The 24,340-nt window shown below is 36.5% G+C and overlaps 1 protein-coding gene across 1 annotated transcript in view; it reads left to right on the top strand.

Annotated features, from left to right (window-relative positions):
- Window positions 1-24,340, top strand: part of CNTN5 (contactin 5) — a 286,998-nt gene that overhangs the window by 121,370 nt on the left and 141,288 nt on the right. Inside the window, exons 8-10 of the mRNA XM_075720796.1 lie at window positions 13,480-13,661; window positions 20,897-21,033; window positions 23,595-23,724. Coding sequence (XP_075576911.1) covers window positions 13,480-13,661; window positions 20,897-21,033; window positions 23,595-23,724 — 449 coding nt within the window. The remainder of the gene's footprint in view (window positions 1-13,479; window positions 13,662-20,896; window positions 21,034-23,594; window positions 23,725-24,340) is intronic.

Raw genomic sequence — 24,340 nt, 5'->3', positions numbered from 1 at the left:
GGCTGAGGTGGGAGGTAGAAATGCATCAGATTTCCTATTCATTTTCATAGTTTTCATTTTTTGTTCTCCATCTCTTATTCCCAATAGCTTGTAAGGATCTTTTCTTGTTACACTGCCATGGGTCCCCATTACCAAACTAAATCAGCAACAAATATGTTCCTTCTTTATTTAGCATTTTGAGATTTGGAGTTTTGAATTCTTATTGTAAATAACACAGAGGTTATTACAGTCTCAAAACCAATGTGCTGTTGTTTTTCTCATGCTTTAATTTAGCTGTCTGAAATACTCACTCTTCTCTCTCAGCTGTAATTGTGAGAATGACAGACATTCCAGTGAGATTTCCTGAAGCAGGCATTTGGCAAATATTCCAGAAAGAGCCTAGTCTTTAGTTACAGATTAATGATTTATTAATAGTGTTTATTTAGAACTGCCAGTCACTGTGGCTGTAGGAATTAAATAAATTTGAGCTGTGCAGCTTTTGTCTCCAAACTAAAATCAAATGTCTTAATTGCTTGACAGACAGAAATTCTCCAAGAAGGATTTTATTCTGACCCAAGCAATAGGTAGCTGGTCCAGTTACAAGTGAAAATATTATCTTACTGATGTAACTTATAAATAGACTTTGTTGTTGCTAAAAAATCAAGGTAATACAGGACTGAAATACCTCAAAATGACGTTATTTGTATTAGATAATACTGCTTATAATGAGCATCAGTCATTGGCTAAGAAATCACTGCATATATCCATGACTTACGGCTGAGGTGTAACAGAAGACATGACAGACAGAAGAGTCAAATAAAATTTACTGTATTATATATCATATATCAGAGTGTGTATTTTGCAGTTAGTGTTTTGTGATTTGTGTTGGATATCTGTACTGGCCCACATTTGTTGAAAGGTTGCTTTTGTAGCCATATTCACTCTCACATCCGCACAGCAACTTGTGTTTTGATTACATCTATATTACATATATATCTGTATACATAGCATACAGATATGTTTTCTGCCACCCATTTAATTATGTCATTTTTATTAGAAACAGTTGAATTTTTGTTTCTTTCATAACAAGACAGAGGATCATGCTTTTTTTAAAAGAATAATTAAAATAACCACTGGCAATAATGAAGTATTAACATCTTCTATTTTTTTAACTTTTCATAGGAACAGAACTACATCTTTTTCATTTACATAATTGCTAAATCCTGATTAAGATTTACATGAAATATTGTTCATATAATAAAATAATAATAATAAAAAAACTCCTTTAAAACTTACTGAATGGAAGAATTAAAAATATCCACATTAAAAAAAAAATAAAACTAACCAGCAGTATGTTAATATTTGCTTTTGGGTAACACAATTTTCACTGTTTGTGTCTTCTGTTATTTAAAAAGACAACCAAATTTTTTTGGTAAAACAAATAAATGATCTTATTGGTAATGAGGTGGTTGTTTCTAGTCCAAATAATCCTGATTTTCTAACAATTCCATCATTTCAATATAAGAACTTTATTATGTAAATCAGGAAGACAGATCATGACCTTGTTCTTTGTGTAAGTTCTGGTGATGAACCCATGATTTTCTCAGCTGACACTCTTGCACAGATCACAGAATTCCTAGCTTTTCCTGCTCCAGAAATGCAATTTCTCAGGCATTGTCTTCTGTCACAGCAGGTTGTCATTTCCATTTTCTCTCAAAGTCAGTCTTATTGACTTTGCTTCCATGAACATCTGGAGGAAACTGGTTAATTCTTTCAGTTCTTTTTTTCATGTACTTTTTTAAAAGGAAGAATTCTGATGTCTTCATTTAGCTCCCTATTAAAAAGATACAAAGGTAATGGTGCTGATAGGTAAAAGCACATTAAGTTCTGACCCCACCACGTGACATATTCATTAATGAAGCACTTCCAGTGGCTGCCATCCGAGCGTTCTTTAAAAGTTCCTGAATTTAGAGTATAGTTATCTCATAAGTAATTTTAATGCTATTATTTTAACATGGAACTTAAAAGCAGGCGTAGATAGAAATACATGGGTTTTTTAAAAGCCTCAAAATGAAAAAGTTTTCATAGTTCAAACAACAATATAGGTCTGGTTTGTCCAAGCTTGCATGAAAAGCTATAAGTTACAACCCTCCTCAATGAGAACAGACCCCTGCCCTCAGAGGAAAGCAAGAAAAAGGAAGTGTCAGAAATATATCATTCCTTTTTTTCTTTTTCTGGCATATAACTCTAGGTTGACTTCTTTTTTTCCTTTTCAAATAATTCTTCTACACCCACTCTTTCACACAGATTTTTTTCATGTCAAATTGTGTATAATGCACACACCCTACCTGACCTTCACACTTCAGCCTTTTCTGCACTCCCTTTTTCATTGTGCAACACAGTATACAGCAGCTTCTATTTTATTCAGAATATAAACCTCATACTTCATTGGTTTTCTGGCTCCAGCCAGAAAAAAAAAAAAAAAAAATGCAGTTTGTGTTATGATAGTGCCAACAGCCAATTTTGAGTGAGTAATCATATTTTGTTTCTCATTAGAGCAAATTAGAGGATGTGGGTTATTGCTATACTTGTAGGTTACCAAAGTTTTCAATCTTTGCTTTTAAAATAGGATCCCTGGGCCATGTAGACTGCCAAAAGGATTGTTTTGCTAAAAAAATTAAGTTTTATGCATCCTTTTTTTACTATGGTTATTTTTTAACCACATAGATAAACACATAGAGATTTTAATCAAAAGAATCAGTAGAGTATAGTGCTGACAGACAATTTTTCTTATAACCCATATGCTTGTTTTTCTGTATTTTTGAAAGACTGTTTTATGCTTGTGCTATTTCTGTATGATAGTAACATCTACACAGTATATCAATATTCTTTCTAAATGCTAGCTTACTTCACGTAAGTAATGTCGAGACTATGTTTTTATTGTGAAATATTCTTAGTTAGAGATAAGAATAAAATAGAGATATTGACTTCCTTTTATTACTGAATTATGATGAGGCTGTTATGATAGAAGCATTGTTCATGCTGTTATATTTAATGTTGCTTTAATAATTCTATTGTAAACTTTGTTTTGAAGAGATTTACAGCTCGGTCATAAACATTCATCCCATCTGTAATATGGCTTGCAAATACCACTTCTGAAATGTTCTGGACCAATATAAAATAGGTAGTAGGTACTGTCCTGGTTTCAGCTGGGGTAGAGTTAATTTTCTTCCTAGTAGCAGGCACAGTGCTGTGTTTTGGATTTAGTAGGAGAAGAATGTTGATAACACACTGATGGTTTAGTTGTTGCTGAGTACTGCTTATGCCAGTCAAGGACTTTCCAGCTTCCCATGCTCTGCCAGGTGCACAAGAAACTGGGAGGGGGCACAGCCAGAATAGTTGATCCAAACTGGCCAAAGAGCTATTCCATACCATATGACATCATGCTCAGTATAGAAACTGGGGGTGGTTGGCCAGGGGGCAGCGATTGCTGCTCGGGAACTGTCTGGGTATCGGTCGGCGGGTGGTGAGCAATTGCATTGTGCATCACTTGCTTTGTATATTATTATTATTATAATATAATTATTATTATTAGCATTACTATTTTACTTTCTTTCAATTATTAAACTGTTCTTATCTCAACCCAGGAGTGTTTCTCACTCTTACTCCTCCGATTCTCTCCCCCATCCCATCGGGGTAGGGGGAGTGAGCGAGCGGCTGCGTGGTGCTTAGTTGCTGTCTGGGGCTAAACCACGACAGTACCTATTGTGGACAGCAAGATTCTTGCTGGCTTCAGACCTGGCAGGAGGCATCTCCTGCTATAAACTGCCAAGAGAAGCATACAAGACCTTCCCATAAACTGGTCCCTTCCCACTAACCCAGTGTCAAAAAGGTCTCATGAGGATTTCTATTCTGAGATCAAATTCTTTTCTGACATAAATCTCCTTAATACAAATCCATGAATCCACCTCTTACTCCAGCCCTGGTATTATGCTAAGGAGTAGCAAACCAAGTGCACTGGTAACAGTTTAAAACAAATTTAAAGTTAACCTCTGTCAACTGCAGTACACTGCATCCCAGGGGCATCAAGATGAATGAGGGATCAAGGCGGCAAGCAGTAGCTGAGTATTATTGGGTACAAACATGGGAATATAGCACAAGTATAAAATGATAATAACATCTGTGATATAAAACAGGCTTCACTGTTTTTAGGGCCAAGTATGACTGTTCCGTTGGCCATTTCTTTGGGATATGTCAGCAGATCTTTACAGTGTGGTGGCAGTTAAGAGACATAGCTCATAGAATGACCTTTCAGCCCCAGCAGCTGCTCCTTTCTAGGTATTGTCTTTTTGGAAATGATTAAGCCTCCTTGTACTTTTCCATGAATACAAAACAGTTCTTTCCTCTTCCCACAATAATGGTGACACACAGAAACACCTTTGTTGTTACAGATAATCTGATTCTATACTAAGGACATTCAGAGCACATTAACAGCCTTCATTTCCACTGAATCCTGTGACAGTACCACATACATTGTTATCCCCTACATGGGAACTGCTGGTCAAAACAAAGTATGAAAGGACATGATGAATCACTGCACTGATAAATGAAGGTTGGAGATTTGAGGAATTCTAAACAGATTTAACATACAATTTGCAGGCAAAGAGGAAGCTAATTTTGACTTGTCTTTTAAATGTATTATGGTACTCACAATTTAATGACATGCCAAGATCCCTGGCTTGCATTAAATGGAACAAATCATTCTAGATGCTATACATCCAATTCCTTTTTGGAACTAGGGATTAAAATATTCAGTGTTTTTCCTACATATAGGAGAATTACTAGCGGAACAAGGAGTGCTAGCATCTTAGCATCATTGAGTATTAAGCAAATTCACAGTGTAGAAGTCCACAGGTAGTAATTTACCTTCACCCTCAAAAACGATTCTTATCATGATACTCTATTTTTCATCCACAGATCACAGAGACATAAAATGGCTGTTTTATCTTTTTAAAGCAGGGAAACCATGGCATATTAAAATAGAATATTTTGCCCCAAATTGAACTGCAGGATAGAGACAAAAACTGGTATAGACATATATGTTTCTAAGTCCCATAGAATGAAAAACCATTTTCCTCCATGCCCCTTCACACCAATTCTCACTTTCGGAAAAAGATTTTGTTAATTCTATCAGATGCCAAACCTGGAAGCTGTGGAAGCTACTATTAAAGTTTACTGATGAGAAAACAATCCCAAGACGGAAATGAAGGCTCTCAGTAGAATCATAGAATCATAGAATGCTTTGGGTTGGAAGGGACCTTTAGAGGTCATCTAGCCCAACCCCCCTGCAGGGAGCAGGGACAGCTTTAACCAGATCAGGTTGCTCAGAGCCCCATCCAACCTCACCTTGAATGTTGCCAGGGATGGGAACTCCACCACCTCTCTGGGCAACCTCTTCCAGTGCTTCACCACCCTCATTGTAAAAAATTTCTTCCTTATATCCAGTCTAAATCTGCCCTCCTTTAGTTTAAAGTCATTACTCCTTGTCCTGTCACAACGGGCCTTGCTAAAAAGGTTGTTCACATCCTTCCTGTAGGCCCCCTTTAAGTACTGAAAGGCTGCAATAAAGTCTCCCCTCAGCCTTCTCTTCTCCAGGCTGAACAACCCCAACTCTCTCAGCCTGTCCTCGTAGGAGAGGTGCTCCAGCCTTTGATTCATTTTTGTGGCCCTCCTCTGGACCCGCTCCAACAGGTCCATGTCCTTCTTGTGCTGAGGGCCCCAGAGCTGGACGCAGCACTGCAGGTGGGGTCTCACCAGAACAGAGCAGAGGGGCAGAATCACCTCCCTCGACCTGCTGGCCACACTTCTTTTGATGCAGCCCAGGATATGGTTGGCCTTCTGGGCTGCAAGCACACCTTGTTGGTTCATGTGCAGCTTTTCATCCAGCAGTACCCCCAAGTCCTTCTCCACAGGGCTGCTCTCAATCCCTTCATCCCCCAGCCTGTATTGACATCGGGGGTTGCCCCATCCCAGGTGCAGGACCTTGCACTTGGCCTTGTGAACCTCATGAGTTTCACAGAGGCCCACTTCTCCGTCTTGTCCAGGTCCCTTTGGATGACATCTCATCCTTCTGGCGTGTTAACCACACCACTCAGCTTGGTGTCATCTGCAAACTTGCTGAGGGTGCACCGAATCCCACTGTCTATGTCATTGATGAAGATATGAAACAGCACTGGTGCCAGTACGGACCCCTGAGGGACCCACTTGTCATCGGTCTCCATTTGGACATTGAGCCATTGACCACTACCCTCTGGATGCAACCATCCAGCCAATTCCTTATCCACCAAACAGTCCACCCATCAAATCCATATCTCCCCAATTTAGAGAGAAGGATGTTGTGGGGGACCATGTCGAAGGCTTTACAGAAGTCCAAATAGATGACATCCGTTGCTTTTTCCTTGTCCACTGATGCAGTTACTCCCTCACAGAAAGCCACTAGGTTAGTCATCAGAACAGCATTTGTCACTGTTATAAGTAGGGATGTCCTTTCCCCTGGAGATAAACTTGTGATGAGAGGGAGGAAGCTTTTTAAATGTGAACAAGGCATTTCAAGCTGAGTTTGTTTATATAAGACAGGAATAGATCCAGGACTGTTTTTCCTTTGATGGTACATACTATTTATGTCAAATAAATCTTTCTAAGACTTTCATCAATCTAAAGTTCATTTTTAGCTCATACTGTATAAGAATTTATGTCATAAGTTGATAGACCAGGATTGGATTTTGTTCCTATTTTTCAGGCTGGATTGATTTCTGCCTTCCTTTAACTGGACTTGTTCTTGCATAGACTTTATAATGCTGTTACAAATATTGCAATCATTCATAGTAATGTAATAAAGATTCTTTGGTGAATCTCAAGTAGCACTCCCAGGGCTCATTCTGCCTCAATCTGACTAAATGCTTCATATTTACATCTAAAAATTTAGAGTAATTGCTTTTACCATATGGCATAGGGAAAGTGGGAAAAAAAACCCACCAAACTGCAAGTCCCCATCAGTAAAAGTCATTCCTGAAGAAGCAATATTAGCAATCCCTTCCCTTTCTCTCTCACAACCATCAAAGAAAACTTGTAAATGCTACTAAAAACTTTTTTTCAGTAATTTACACAGCTTTGCTTTAGGTTTAAAGATGGAGGAGCATTTTTTTGCATTCCAAACTTACTATCCAGAAGCACCTATGTAGGCTTTCTCTCTGTATCAGAGATTGAGAAGATCAGAAGGAAACAAATTCTGGCAATTGTCAACAGTATGACCCCAGAGTTACCACTGTATTTCTCTTCAGGATTTCCCACAAAGAAATAAAAGCATATAATACTGTGTGGTACAAGAGCCTTAAATCCAGCACTTGCAGAAATCATCACGCTCACTGTCAAACTTTGTAGTTGGTCTGCAGGTTGAAAGCCATCTTGTGCATTCCAGATACACTGGATTTACATGTGGTATTCATTTGAGTCATGATTGGCAGTAGACCTGTTGTTTCTGAAAGTCCTAGGGTCATTGTAACTAGTCCTCCGGAATTGATCTGTACACATACACTGGCCATATCTGTACAGCAGTTAGGTAATCTTAGATTAATGTGTCAGCTCCAGAAATTCTGCCTAGACAAAGTTTGGAACAGAGAAAAATGACTTGAGAGGAAGTCCAGTTATAAAATAGCTTTACACAAGGCAAGTAAGCACAGTACTACTGTACTACTGCAGCCCTGAGAATCCATACGAACACCTGCCAAAACCATGTCACCTTTTCAGGCAAATTTTCTGCTTCATAGCATTTATCTCCTCTAACTTAAATTTGTGGATTCTTCATGTATTATCCCCCATACTAACACAGCAGGTGACATATATGTCTTGCTTTTCAAGTTGCTTCAGATTCTCTTCTCAACAGCCTCGATCAAGTCATAGGCTGGTGACAATTTACCAGTTGTTATGTCTTTAATACCTTTTAGAAGAATGCCCACTCAATTCAGAGTGCTCCCAGCCAGCAAGCTGAGATAGGGTGTCATACAGAGATGAGAAAAAAGGCGTCACTGGATGGCTGAGGAAAAAACAGAGCTTACTTCTGTCCTTATTTAACAGTTGTAGTAGCTCAACACCTCCTCCACCTCACAATATAGAACTATGATGAAAAAAATATAATATGGAATTTTTCAATGCAACCAACACTGAATCTACAGGAGGAGATGTTTAACTCTTTTCTATTAAATTTTTCATCATCTAGCTGTGCTGTTGTCATTTCCTTAAGAGCAAATACCATTATCTAACTTTAAAATGGAGAAACAAAAGGTTGCGGAATAGCTTTTCCCCTTTACTCACTACTTGTGAAACCAATACCTCGCCTATTGCGGATATTCTGTTCTCCTGTTCAAATGCACCTGAATCAGATGACTTTTGTGTCATGATTAACTGGAATTTAAGAATTTTGAAAAATCTTTGAAATCACCAGAACTGTAAGTTATGTTATCTAACTTTATCTATCTAATAGTTAAGGATCAGGTTTGAGCTCACAGTTTAGGCTCTGATCAATCAGTAAAGAAAAGCCTCTGGAGTACAATTCACTATGAATAATGACTCATTACATATAAATGAATCATTATCTATAGCACTATTTTAGATGTTAGACATGCCTTAACATGTTAGGACTTCAAGCGTGAAGAACATGACATGGAGCTGGACGTGCAGTCAAGCAAAGACACACTCTGCTTCTTCTGTGCCATAAAGCACAAGCCAGCAGTGGTGGGCAAGTACATCCACATTAGTATTTGACACTGATACATGCATCAGACCTTTTTAGTACAGTCATGGATGTGTGTTGACATGACTTGCAGACCTAGACTTGTTCCTGCATGCAGGCTTCAAACTCATCACCGTTCCTTCTATTCTATTTCTATTCTTAAATCACCAGTACTCACAGCGGCTATATTTCATGAGTACTAACTATCTTTTAATAACCAAATGAAAGGAAAAGTTATTATCTTGTCTCCTAAATCTCTGCATCTGACCAGAACAGATTTATATGGGATGTTCTAAAGGTAGAATCATGTGAACAATTGATGAGAGTTTCTGGAAAGTATCTGATGGAGAGAATTTCATGATGCTCCTTGACATTTTAATCCTATGTAATTATCCTGCAATAATTAGAAGATATTTAACACAGTTGCAAGGCTGGAGGGCATAAGGAGAAACGTTTTTTCCAGTCTCACAAGCACAGGCATGCAGAAGTTTTCAAGATGTATTATGAGGTGAACCTGCAGGTTTGAAGGTACGGCTCAGCACAGTGATGCATGGTAAAGAGAAATAGTGTGGAGAGGAATTGAAATTATAGTAGAAGGTAAAATATTTTAAAAAACACATCAATTTGTACCAACCAAAAATAGAAAAAGTACCCTATGCATTCTTATTTAAGATACTGCTGAAAAAGTAGGAGTTCAGATCCATGGAACACATATTTTAAAATTCAGACATTACGATCATTTCCACCTCACCCTTTTCCTGAAATAAACATATGCTTTATAGACCTAATTGAACTCTTTTTCAGATGAAATTGAAAAAAAAAAAGTATAAAATTGCTTCCAATAGTTTTTTCAAAGCTTTATTTCTGATTAAACTTGTGAAGAATTCCAAACCAACTCAATAGCACTTGTCCCAAATAATACATTGTTGAAAATTGACTCTTATAATCTCTTCTAGATGTAAATATAAAACTATAACTTGTACTTTCTTCAAGTTCAAAATGAACAAACCCACAGTAATGTCTATCACACTCACCAGTGACCTCTTAGAACTTTTATTTCAGCTCAGATGAATGAGAAGTTTAATGATGGCATTTCTGAAATCAAATAGAATTTTTTTCTCAGTGGTACTAAGATTTACCAGTAGTATTCAACAGATTATTTCCAAAAGTGAGGGGAAATCTTATCTTTGAAGTCAACTGAAGCATGAATAAAGTTACTCATAGAAGTTGAATGAGAATAGGGTTATAATAAACAAGGAAACTATGTTCCCATAGATGTCTGCTGAGAACAAAATAAAAATGGATTACAATGATTATAAGATTTAACAATTATGCATATTACATTAAACTGATATTAATGTTAGAGGTATTTCTGCTGTTGCTCTATTTTTTAAAAAGCTGTGGATCATTTGAAAAGATGAACAATATGTGCATAAGTTAGTTAGCTTTTATGGTGGATTTTATGAGTTTTCTAGAACAGTCACACAATTTTATTCTTTCACATCCCCACTCAGATATATTTCATTCTTTCATTTCATTCTCACACAAGTCACAGAGGAGAAATAGGTATAGATATATTTTTATTTCAGATGTAAAATTCATACCTCACTTGTAAATTATGCAAGGAAAATAAGAAGCTTCATTAAACAGAACTACAAGTTGTCCGTGAATAGTGATTTGCAGTTTGGGAGTACTTTCCTTTGAAATCATTAAATCTACACTGCTAAAGTAATTTTATCTCCTTCAAAAACTCCACTTACTACCTCATACTGACAAAGAAAGAAGTGAGGTTTTTTTCAAAAAAAATGTTTCCTAATGACCTAGAGAACAAGTTTCCTCTGTATTTGCCATGTCATACACATTTACTTTCTGTAGATACATGAAAGCAAATTTCAAAAAAATTAGTTAAATGCAATTTAAAGGAAATTTTCTAAATACATGAATTTCAGAGTAATTTCATAGCAGCTAAATGAGACCGCTTTTCTGGTTCATAATGTCTTCATTGTTTCTCAGAAATATACACTATGAAAAAATTCGACTTATCTGTTCTATTCAGCAGAACCAGCTTTTCCATGACAATAGAGTAAAAGCATCTTTGTCACTGATTTTACTAGAAGTAGGGCTGAAAGGCAAATAAGCAATAATGAGTAACAAGTATGGGACCCTTACGGTGCCAAATAAAGTGTACCTGCACACCTATCTCATTCATAAAACAGCAGTTGCTGAGTGGTATTACACTGTACCAGCATAAAGTATTCCTACTATGGACCTGTGTTGTGATCAATAATGATTAACAGCACACTTGCCTGGCTATGGTGGCTGTTTTGCAGCCAGCAATCATGACATAATCATATTCCATATAGACAGAGGACAAGCATATGAGTTCACACTTAAAGCTGAACCCAAAACAACAAGAGTTACAAAATCTCCAGAAAGTTACCCAAGAAAGAGTATGTTTGAATATCAAAGTGAATTGTGCAATTAGAAATAAAATATGAGAGCTAATAAATGGGAAAAAAAGAAACTAAAGTCGTTATTTGTGCTACTTATATACAAATAGTTATCAAAGTATAGCAAATCAAAACATGTAGCTAAGGATGTGAAAGGAATATAAGTGGTAGAGCTAAAACCAGCAAGTTTTATTAGTACATCACAGACAGAAATACCCTATTTATTCTTCGTATTTAGAATTTAACAGGTTGAAGTACTCGTGTCAGATAAGAATAGGAAGTTCTTTTAATCTTCTAATTGAAAAGTATGTAAAATAACTTCTCATAGGAAGCAAACTTCATAAATTAGACCCATACAAGCTGCACAGAAGAATCCTCAAACCAAACCTACAGGACATCATAATTTGAAATCAGTCAGCAAGAAAGTAATATAAGATTAATAATGAGCAAGGTATCAAGCTTCTATGGTGATACAGTAGGGGAAAAAAAGAGCTCATATGATCCACACCCATCATATGATCCACAACCATCTATAAAAAGAAAAAGATATACATGATTGGAGTTCTGAAGAAAAAGAGATCAATCTCTTTTGTTTACTAAGGGCGGAAAAAAGGTGATTTGATTTCCATATATGTATTTCTTCTGTGGGGGAGAGTGATAAAGAATAGAAAGGTATTGTAGGGACTATGCCTCAGAGATGAATCCACACACACTCAAAATAAAGTATCTTTTGTCAGGTTAAGTAATCAGTGCAGCAAACTGATAAGGGAAACAATGATTGTTTCTTTCTGATATATTCAAATAAATAGTAGATACCATTCCATATGGGACTATATGTTGGCCAGGAAATAAACTTTGTGAAGGTAATTATGTTAATAGGCTCAATGAAATTCAGTGATTTGTGACATTCAGGAGATAAGATTAGAGAAACCTTCTGACATCCATCTGCAAGTCTGGGAATTTTCTGAACCTCTGTAAACTACTAAAATTTGGAGCATCTTGTCTGGAAGTAACTGCAGTAACTCACTGCCTGATTTTAACGGGCTGAAGAATAGCTAGAGCTTTACCCATGGTTGGTTGCCATGTCTGTATTTGTTGTGTCTCAACTTGGACACCCTAAAATACTGAGGGAAAGGTGTTTTTTTTGTTGCAGCTTCATATTGTTGCAGCAAGTGGAAGTTATCAAATGATGGAAGAAATTAATAGAAGCTTTGAATTTTAATTTATGCTATGAAGTACTTTTCCCCATCTAAACTGCCACAAGATCCAACTGTGTTTATATCTAAGCTTAGACTTGAGAGCAATTTAAATAAATACAAAATTTTTTTTAAAAAAACTATCAGCATGTAACAGTTAAATTTTCTTCTTTGATGTCCTGCATGCTTCTTTTGGAATACTTGAAGCAGTCTAGTTTTCAGCTCAAAATCAAACATTTTATACCTACAGTTGTTTTTTTTTTTTTTTTTTTCTTTTCTTCCCCCCCTAAGTATCCACTGCCATATTTAGACAAATGTATGTCTGTACCAAAAAGCCCGATGGGTGCATAACGACTGATGAGTGTTTGGGCTAAAAAGAAAATTGAATGAGTGCAAACACTGTCTAATCCATTTCTTCCATCAGTATGAATGTAAATGACAGTTTCCACATAGCAAGGTACAGTGTAAAGCTCTTCCACTCCTGTGAGCGGGCACGTAATGCTGTGAGTCAGAAATGGTAGTGCCATTAATAAATACTTCTTACACAACCAGTTTTGTAACTTAAAGAATATTGCAACAGAAAAGGTCTCCAAGACTTTGGTCAAATTAATTTATCCAAGATACAGTGGTACTGAAAGCCACCACCTAGATAGATGTATCACTTACTGATCTCCTGAATAACAGTTTCATTGCAGGAAAATTGGGATGTGTTGGAATTTGTTAAATTCATCCAGGTTTTGAAGTCATTATTTTCTTTTACCTATTGAATGAAAGTGTTGAGGAGTAAAGCATAGAGTGCTAAAGAAGCTCTGGAGAGAGTATTTCAAGTGATTTATTTGATCTCAATAAAAACTTGGCCTCCCTTTTGGATGAGACATATTCCATGTAACAAACCATTTATTAAGGATTCCCTACAGAAAGTGAGGTATATCAAGCATTATATGAACCTTAATTGTGGTTATATTTTATTGATACTTAGATTATTAAGTGTTTAAACTACCAGATAACAGAACCTATATTCTCAATAGTGGAAAAGCGCTAACAGCAATTTTACTAAATATTTCAGCCCTGTTCCAACAATCTCTTGGAGGAAAGTTAATGGTCATAATCCAAGTAAAGCCCGCCTGAGAAAATCCCAAGCTGTGCTTGAAATACCTAATGTGCAGCTAGAGGATGCAGGGATGTACGAATGTAAGGCTGAAAACTCTCGTGGAAGAAATGTCTTCAGAGGACAACTACAAGTGTACAGTAAGTGTAACTGCACGTATTACCCAGCAATGCTTTGTCCACACTTAAGGCTTTGACTATATATGGAGGTTGCTAAGGTCCAATAGAAATGAAATATCTTTCTTCTGAAGTATAATTTGTATTGAATTAAGTTATATATTTTTATTCCTTAGTAATGCATTAAAGTCTGAAATATAAATAAAGTTGACTCCCTCAAAGGACTGGCTTAAATACAATTTCATGTTTGATGTTTATGGGGCTTTTGTTTTTTTTTAAAAAGTTATCATTGTAATTTTAAAAGTCTATTTTATTTTTCTCCTGATATATTATATAACAATGACATATAACCTAAGCATGATGTATCTATGCTTACCTACATACCTTTACTCTACCCTTAATTGGTTTAGTGGTGGACTTGGTAGTGTAGGTTAATGGTTGGACTGGATGATCTTAAAGGTCTTTTCCAACCTAAACGATACTATGATTCTATCTGTCAAAAAACAATATAAGAAATATCTTAGGATTTTTATCACAGTTTTATTAATATTTCACCCTTGCCATACCTGGGTGCTGAGTTTTGTCAAATTCATTCTACAGGATCAGAGTTGGAGAAGTGCTTCTGTTTTTGTAAAAAAAATGTCAATCTAGGCATGCACAATTTCTGAAGGTTCTGATTTTCAGAAAGTGCTGAACATTTTCTCTCAAGGATTGGTCCTTCTAAAAGATTTTAGAGTGAGCATTAAAAAAAAATTGAATCATGCATCACATTGAAAATAAAAAACACAACCTGAAATTAAAAATATTTAGTAAAAATAATGAATTTTATATACTATTGTTGCTGCATTGTAAAGGCTAGAAACAAAAGCTTGTATAAACATGCCCTGAATATTTACAAGTCAAAATTGTCCTTATATTGAATGTATGCTTGAGTCCCACCTACTTCTTATCAATTAAAGCTACACCAATTGCTATCGTTCCATGAAACCTACAAACTTAAATACTTAGCAGAAAGGTCTGCTGCATGAGATCATGTAACAAGTCTTTCAAACTCTGAACTGTTTTCTATCTTCAAATATCGCAGTCAGTGGAATTCCAACTGCTGCAGTTTAGACGGGTCCTCAGGCTAACAGATACCTTTAAGAAGGAGTCTCTCCTGTTAATCAATTCTTTTTTTTCTTTTCTTGATTTCAGCCCATGGCTCCTAGTTCTTTCTCCCCATTACTAACTATACACAGTTCTCTGTCTTTGCTACACTCTTTCATCAAATAACTGTAAACTGGCACCATACATTTAGTTTGTTTTCCACATATGTCAGTATTTCCAGGTCCATAACCAATGTTCCTGTCTCCTCCAGCTTTCCAATGTCTTTATCTTAGCTCCCTAATTTTTGGTATCAGCGTATCTCTGGATGATGCTTCTTTCCTTGCTTTTCATTCTCAGCCATCTAGAGCCAAGGAGAGGTTTCAGTCTTCATTTTTTTGGGGGGGTATATGCTGGAAAAAATATGTGATGGCAAAGGTGGTAGTTCGCACCTTTTGTTTTGGACATGCCATCCATACTGCACTTGCAACAAAGGTTTTATAAGGCTTTCACTGAAAACAGCAGTCAAAGCCCAGGAACTACCTGATGCCTCCTCCTATGCCAATACCCCAGCAATATTTCTCCAGTATTACAAATTCCTACTGTCACTTACTTCCATGAAAGTATAGCAGCTCCTGCTAGGGACCTGGGGGACATTTAGCAGCATGACTGGTCTTTTTTGACAACATTTCTTAATATGTCTGAAATTTAAAAAAAAAAAAAAATAGAGTTATAAGGTGTACCCCCAGCTCATACACTTACTAGCTGTTTTCTAGAGCTGTGAAACTACTAGATGCCAAAGCACCTTACAAAGCAGTTACAGTTATATCTGCCTCCCTCTTTCAGAGTTAAAGCAATATAAAATGTGCTCTTCAAGAGACCAACTAAGTTGCTGGAAAACGAAATTATTTCCTGAAGAGCACCCCGCATAAAATCACAGCAAACCTGATGTAGTGTTCTAGACAACTCTGCCTCTCTCATTAGCCTGGACACATTTTTGTTTTGAGCAGAAATAAAGATGGTACTCAAATCTAGGAGTCCACAGAAAACATTTTATATGTCAGTTTTGTTCTACTCTGTCCAGACAGAAATATGAATTTTTAGTTCTCCACCATTGTCAAAATTATATTTTTTACAGTCATTGCCTTTAAGGATAGTGCACAATGTGTGCTAATGGTCTCTTTTTGCAATAATATTAGAACGACTTCTTTAACATTATACAAAAGAGGTCCACTTCAGATTGTCTCATTCCTCTGATTAACAGATATGTGAGACTAGTATATTATTAAGTTTCTCTTAAGTCTGTTATTATACCTTAGACTATCTTAAGATGAGTCAAACCCAGCTCTGAGTCAGAGTTTCACCTGTTTGCATTAGCAGGGAGTAAGGTCAGAGCAGGCAAGAGAGGGTTTCTAGATGGAGGAGACCAGCAGTGACCTCAAGTACAGCAGAACAAACAGCACAGTTACTAGCCCCCTACAAGTGTCCTTTCTTGGTCTTGAGATGAAATACTCCTCAGGGAGCTTCTCACAGCTTTCAGTGCTCCTGAAGACAGCATTAGTGTCTCATTGGCCTACAAACCTCCACACCACTTTCCAGGAGTGTAAGTTAGGGTTTGGGTAAGAAGGGTTTTAGCAGCACAAAGTTTAGCCAAATATTACTTTACAAAATTCTCAGCTTCCTTTGTTGACAGCTGATATGGCAGGATCTGGAGGCATTACTTGAAACAGCATTTCCTGCTGTATCTCTTATTCATAACAATAGTCAACATGAATTATTTACCTTTAAGCTCATTGGTTTTTTACTGACAGCTTATTCCTCCAGGAGAAAACGATTATTTTTGGCTCAGAAATTCAGATGTAGGCCATCATTCCTTACCAGGGGTTTCTTGTAAAATTTCAGAGCAGGCTGTAGGACCAGCTGTGTCATACTGCAGTCTCACAATTTGCATATCTCTGTAGGAACTCACTCACTGTCTGTTTGAATCTTCTTCATTTCATCAATTGAGTCTGATCTGGGTCACCACAGAGTATTTTGGAGAAAGCCCAGGATGCCTGGTCTGCCTGTCTGGTCACATTTAATCACAAACTAGTGATTTTTCATTTCTTACCTGGTGCTGCAATCCAATGACTCTCTGATGTAGCTGACATTTCAGGTGTTGTTCAGAAAGTGGTATTTCCAATGCTGATAATTTCATATTGTTATAGTCTCAGCACTTAGTGGAAATTCAGCTGTGGAAGTGACAAAGGCATTAAGAGTAAAATTTTGATAATGAAAGACATCCTCATATGTACTGCATGCTATTTTGAGAGGTGTAATTTTTCACCAAGTGATCTGCACATCCTGTAAGTTTCCACAAAATTTTATTCAAGCTCAAACTGAATAATAGAAGACAGCACAAAAATTAAAATTTGGGTGCAGAAATTTGCCATTAACCTTTTGTAATCACAGTTCCTCCACAAATTCCGACTACCAACATTTTCCCAATGATAAGTGCTGGTTTCTATAAATCCTGCTCTTCTCTTACTCTGAAACTCTTGGATTTGCTTCCATGTTACCTATTCACGGTAACATCAGTTCAGCAGAGGGTGGTGGTGTGAAGCAGACCACAAAACCACTTTTTTGGCCATTTTTCTTTCAGCTTTTCTTTTGCCCCATGAACAGCACTGCTGCTGCGGCAGGAGTGGAGGTTTGCTGTAACACTGGAGTAGAACAAGCAGCTGAGGGCAGGAATATTCTGCAATGCAGTGTAATGGACCATCCTGATTTTACAAACAATTTTAATAACTTCCTTGTAAAAACTGTATGGAAGAAAATCCACTGCTGCCACTAAAGTTTAGCCCCAGATACATGTAGTAAAACTGGCTAGAGAGGAAGAGATTTTTGTGGTCAGAATTGCAGCTTCAGTTGAAATTTGCTGTCTTATCTTTCTCACTGCGATAACTACCTATTCCTCTCCTACTGTATGCTTCCCAATTGGCCTCGTGTCCAGAAAATGAATTTTATTCACCCCAAACTCTGTGCTCATTCACATTTTAGGACACGATCCAAAGTCATTTGTCTATGCAAAATTCTGTCCTTAATTTCCTTTCAGTGAAAAAGTTGCCTAATAATTTGAGAGAGTAGGCTGAGTTCTCTGTATCTGAATTTCGTTTTGCACAGAGAATATAAAAACTGGCCTGTAAGCTTGCAGATTTATTGCCAATTTGTGTTTGTAAAACATTTTGACATCCTTGGATAAACAGGTGCAGAAATGCAGCATAAAATAAATCAGGGACTGGATAGTGATTTTAGAATCTCAGGAGTACTGTATAAAGCTATGGTACAATATTCATAAAGACTACCGAATAATAAAACACATCCTTCTATTCTTACATTCACCCCAAAACTCTTCACTGGACAGATAAAAAACAGGAAAACACCCATTTTTCCCCAAGGTTAATGTTGCATTTGTAAAAAGGAAAAAGGACCTGTTACTTCTGAAAGATATTTAAATGTTTCTTAGAATTTATATTTTCTAATTAAAATTAAGTGCAATTATGGAATGAAGTTTTCTTTGCCTTCTTGTATATCAGGATGATGTTAACACATTTTTGTTAAAAAAAAAAACCAAAAAGAATACAGTGAGTCAGAGGTTGTACATCCAGTTAAATGTTTCACTTTTTTAATTATTGACAGGGTTTAAGAACAGGTGTTATGATATTATGGAGAGTGACCCTTGCTAATGAGCAGAGAGGGGACTCTTTGTGGCAAAGTGAGGAGTACATAGAGAAAAGAAAGCCAAAAAGTGCTGAAAATATTTCTCCCAATCATGCTTTTAGCTCTATTCCTGCTACATCTACCTATTGCTTTGCCACCTTGTTTTCAAAAGGGTGGGAATCTGAGTCATTGTCTTGGCTGATGGTAAGCTCAACAGCTTGAAAATTATGAATCCAAAGGCCATTTAGGCTATGAGGAGAAAACTTAGGGCAGAAGTACCCCAACTAATGATAAAAGGTTGTTAATACCAAGCAGTCATAGCACTGTGATTTGCAAGTTTGTGGTTACAGAGGAAAACCTGTGCCATGACTATGCTAGCAAGAATGCCACAGAGAGGGTAGGGAATGGCAGTCGTGTACTGAGAACACCTCTGAAGCCAGGCTTGAGGACACAGTTTTATTTCAGTGTAATAGCTCAGGTAAACACCCTAATTCTGAATGCTCTGGTTCATGATGAGATCAAATACAGCATAGAAAAATGAGACTAGATATGCTTTGGGTCATACAGTAGAAGTTTCAGAAAAGCAAAATAATAAAAAGAATGAAATATTTACAGTTTAGCACCTCTTTGAAACTGCATAATTTTATGGCACCACTGGCTAACTTACGAATTTTTAGTTACACATTTAACTTTCACTTGTTCCAAAATCATATTAGCATACTCATTTTCAAAGGAAACAATTGCTTTTCAGCATGCTTCCTTTGTGCATACTGAAACACTCAAAAAAAACCCCTAACAGCATCAACTATACAATGCAATCAAATTACATTTTTCAGACAATGAATAGACAAGTGAGAAGGGACTCCAGCAAATGGCTTCTGAGGATTTAATGGGACCCTTTGATATAACTTAAGAATCAAGTGATTCAGTGCAGAGGAGCATATATGCAGCATGTCATACATTGCCTTGACTAATAAGAAAAAGGGAGCATATGGTTTTGGCTTTGGGTTTAGCAGTGAGGTTGGGTCAATCTTATCTCTGTTTTCCTCTACTAAAAGGGAAATGAGTGATTCTTTTTCTGATAAGTTTCCAGCTTCTGACAACTGTCCAGTCAGGGCCTCTGAAGCAGACTATTCTCTGCTTAGGAATGATAGACACCTCACTCACTTTCTTTATCATCCATGCACGAGATGTAAGCTAGAAGCAGTTAGTCATCTGTCATGCCTTTTCATATCTTCTCACGTCTTTGATTGGTGACCTGTCAAATGCCAGCTAGATTCAAAGATTTATTTTTAAACTCGGTTCCCCATGTTTAAGTACGTTATCAATTACCCAGTGTTTGAAGCAGAGACTTTGTTGTGACAGATCTGGACTTCTGTTCACACCAAGCAGAAGAATTTTACATTCCTTTAGGAAAGAAGGCCTTTTAGCTACTTATTCTCTACTATTTGAAAAAAAAAAAAAAAAAACCCAAACCAAAAACAAAAAAACCAAACCAAAAACCAAACCAAAAAACCCCAACATTTAATATCATTAAGTTAATTAATTTCATCTATCATCCTCATTGCTATACAAATTGATATGGCTACAGTATGAAGACCCAAAAGGTGGCTTTTAAGCATACATGTTTATTTCTATATATGAATGCTCAGTTCTTAACTGAGTCATACAAAGTTTTCAAAGTTATAAGATCCTCCAGTTTATCTATCAACTGCTGCATTAAAGATCTGCTTCTCTGCAAAAAATATTCCCTACTTTTTAACAGATTATTACATGAAATTTAGGTACTAATGATCACATATACACCTAACAACTGTCTACCTTTAAAAAAAAGACTGGTTTAACATTGACTTACTGTGTAATTTATGTTCTTGATGAATGCTGGAAATCTCGTGGGTTCTGTGCTTAAAAACATTAAAAGCATTTTCTCCCTTGAAATATGAATTAAACCCAAGACACTTTAACAAAAATATGTGCAAATACCTTACCAAATGTCCAGTCATTCCTAGCTGAATAAATCATGATTTCCTAGTAAACTGAACAAACTATGTGAAATGGAGTCTATAGTGATTGACCTCCTTACCAAAATTTAAATAACTTAGGTCTTGAAAAGTTACTAAATATTCTATTGTGACTACCAATCTCTTAAATTCAGTAATAATGAATTCATTAGTATATAGTATTGTAATTTAATCCACTGGACTTTATTAAATCAGGCAGATTTCTACTCCTGGTCACAATACCCCTCACTGCCTGGTGCCATTACAACATTTCATTCAAAGTTAGAGAGTTTTGTTAATTTTATTGCTTTCTCTTCTGGTTCTGGCTGTTTGTTTAAATGTGCTTCTTTCTGAGAGTAAGTCAAGCTTTGTAAAGGCCATAATTTAAGCTTTTTAATTGATTAGGTCTTTGCATATCAGCTAGAAACTTACTGGTTTATATGCTTTGTATATAGCATGGTATTTTTTTTCTTGCAGCCTACCCACATTGGGTGGAGAAACTTAATGATACTCAATTAGACAGTGGAGATCAGCTCCGATGGGAATGTAAAGCCACTGGAAAGCCAAGGCCCACATATCGTTGGCTGAAAAATGGAGTTCCTCTCTGGCCACAGGTACATTAGATGAGGAGTCACCAGTATGTTGCATGTTTCTTCTTTCATTCAGATAAAGTCAGTTAAAGATAGTACTGAAAAGTACTTCAGAAATTATTGTTTCCAGTGTTAGTGTATTAAGTGTTAGTATACAGACAGGGTTTTTATACGTCCCCTCTGAACCATCTCAAGCAATGTAAAATTGCTTTCACCAGCAATTCTCTGTAGTTCAGAAATATTTGGGAGATGGGACCTTCTGAGCTGTGTCTGCAACAGCATCTGCCATTGTACTATAATGTACATCTAAACAATCTCCATTATGTTTGGGGTTTTTTTTCTTTTATATGGTGGTATTATGCTATTTGTATCTATTTTTTTTTTCTGTATAAAAAGATAGTAACAACTCAGAGAAGTGCTGTATCTGCTGAATCAGATTCCTTCATATTTCCCCCAATGTTATGTTACGTTATGTTATTTACCACATTTTGTTTGCACATAATCATACTCTTCAAAACACTAGCAGGCTGATGTAAAGGGTACAATGACTATTATATTTTCATCAGTTTTCAGCTCTATTAATTCTCTGCAGGTAATAGAACTCACCATCAAGACCATTACAGTGTTCCATGTAAGACTCCTAGATGTAAAGTCCTTAACTACAGCCACCTGATACATTTTAGAATTGGATCTAGATAAAATTGTCTTCCTTTTAAAAGATCACTCATGACATGGCCTGCCTTTTATTTCACTCTGTTCTGTTTCTCTCACTGAATCATCAGCATGTCAGCCCATATCATGTGGGTTTTGCCTAGCTCCTTTCCATTTTTATAGTCACAAATTATTTAAAGAAAAGTTTTGTAAATCTATTTAGTGCATTTTTCCAGATTAAAATAAAGCTGTTCAGTTCTGGGAGAAAATATCTCCATTTGTAAATGAATTCACAGAATGGATTTAAGAATATAAAAGATGTAATGCCTTTCTTTTCAGTGAATGTCGCTTCTGTCTGTGAACATCATCCAATTATGCAAACAATGAGAAAGGAAACATAAACACAGTTTACTTTTGAAGCTGTGAGGCATTGCAAATAAGGTTATATGCCTTTACTTTATCCATTTCTGCCTTTTTAGATGGAGCTATTAGTCCTGAAATTCAAGCAATTTAAATATCTGTACTTTTTGGTTTTCTGATTTTCCAAACCATTAGTTGCACCAGGCTCTGCAATTTCAAATTAAATTTCAGTTTAAACTGGGGGCTTACAACAGAGAGAACTTTTTTCACAGTTTCCTCTGCATTCCCAAACACTCTGTTCCTTATCAATTTTTAAATAAACCTACATCGACCATAATAATGAAACATAGAGATGTTTTATAGCAGTTCAAATTATTCATTATACAGCTCCATGAAGTACACATTTCTATAAACAGCTATTAATGACCCTTTTCTTCCAGCTATGGTAATTATTTTCTAGTAGTGGACCTTTCAAATAAGAAATTTGCACTAATGATGAAGGCGATTGGACCCTTTCACTCTTACTCATGGAAGCAATCTTTTATATCTACTTTTATGAAAATCGTGCCATGACTGAAACCAAACATTTGCTAGAGATGTGAAGATCATCAGATATGTTACACCCACAACTGACTTCTTGCCTCATTAAGGTTCCTAGGATGAACTGCTTTTAAAAATCATGTAAAGGTAATAACAAACAAGCAGACAAAAGAAGGGTGTCCAAAGAAGGGTGTCCAAAGAAGGGCAACAAAGCTGGTGAAGGGTCTGGAGCACAGGCCTTGTGAGGAGCGGCTGAGGGAACTGGGGTTGTTTAGCCTGGAGAAGAGGAGGCTGAGGGGAGACCTTATCGCTTTCTACAGCTACCTGAAAGGAGGTTGTACTGAGATCAGTGCTGGTCTCCTCTCCTAGGTTACAAGTGATAGGACAAGAGGAAATCATAAAATCATAGAATCATAGAATGCTTTGGGTTGGAAGGGACCTTTAGAGGTCATCTAGCCCAACCCCCCTGCAGTGAGCAGGGACAGCTTTAACTAGATCAGGTTGCTCAGAGAAATGGCCTCAAGCTGTGCCAGGGGAAGTTTAGATTGCATATTAGGAAAAATTTTTTCACCAAAAGGGTTATCAAGCACTGGAGCAGGCTGCCCATGGAAGTGGTTGAGCCCCCGTCCCTGGAGGTATTTAAAAGATGTGTAGATGTGGTGCTTAGGCACATGGTTTAGTGGTGGACTTAGCACTGTTAGGTTAATAGTTGGAACCAGTGATCTTAAAGGTTTTTTCCAACCTGAACAATTCTATGATTCTATGATTCTAAAAGCAAGCCTTGGAGATAGTGAACTAGCACTGAAAAATATTTACCTTTAAATATTTTTTGAGTTTTTTCTGCCCTTCCCCATCTGCTTTATTCTTGTCATTCCTTATATAACAAGAAAAAAGTAAGCCCAAGGAAATTTGATGCTCAATTTTATTTTAGCTTAATAATGTCTTTTGTCTCTTTGCCTTAAGCCAATAGCATAGCAAATTTCCAGTGCCTGTTTGCTTTTATAGAACTTTTTTTTTTTATTATTCCATTACAGAGCAGGGTTGAGATGGTTAATGGTGTTCTGATGATCCACAGTGTGAATCTCTCAGATGCTGGAATGTATCAGTGCTTAGCAGAAAATAAGTACGGGACCATTTATGCCAGTGCCGAGCTGAAGATTTTAGGTGAGTATTATTGAAAAAGAACAGACAGTTCTTTTTTTTTCCCTTTGATAATTACATTTGTTCTTGGTCTGTTACGATAAGGAACAGCTTCTGCCAGTCTAAACTGAGCAGAGCAGATAAAAGTGGGTTCCATTTTCTTCTTGTTATTTATGTATGAGTGGGTCCTTTGTTGCCCAAGAGAGCACAGGTCCTTCTCTTAACTGCAGATTTTCTTTCACAAATTACTGACTCAGTTACATTTTGTGACTCCTTGCTTCTTATATAAGGCTATTTCAGTTCAAATACATGGAAAAATATTTTTTACTCCTTTAAAAGTAAGTGGAGGAGAAGAAACTTAGAGAAAGCAAATATATTTTTAGTCTCTCTTAAAATTAAATTATTATTTCTACCAAGGCCATTATTCAAAGGTAATTAAGCATGATCTTAGTTTTAAAGGTGTAAAAATTTCCTATGAAGTCACCAGAACTGATTGAATACTGTAAATTACATGCTTGAGCTAATATCATCCTGTAGTAAAGCAAATACACTACATAGTGTTACCTAGAAATACAATAAAAATTTAATTATTCAAAAGTTGAAGTGGGGAGCTAATGAAGAAAAACTTGAAGCATGTCTT

This window comes from Pelecanus crispus, chromosome 1, assembly GCF_030463565.1.
Source record: "Pelecanus crispus isolate bPelCri1 chromosome 1, bPelCri1.pri, whole genome shotgun sequence".
NCBI classification, from domain to species: Eukaryota; Metazoa; Chordata; class Aves; order Pelecaniformes; family Pelecanidae; genus Pelecanus; species Pelecanus crispus.
Note: the sequence above shows the minus strand (reverse complement) of the source record. Positions and strands in the feature narration are given on the sequence as shown.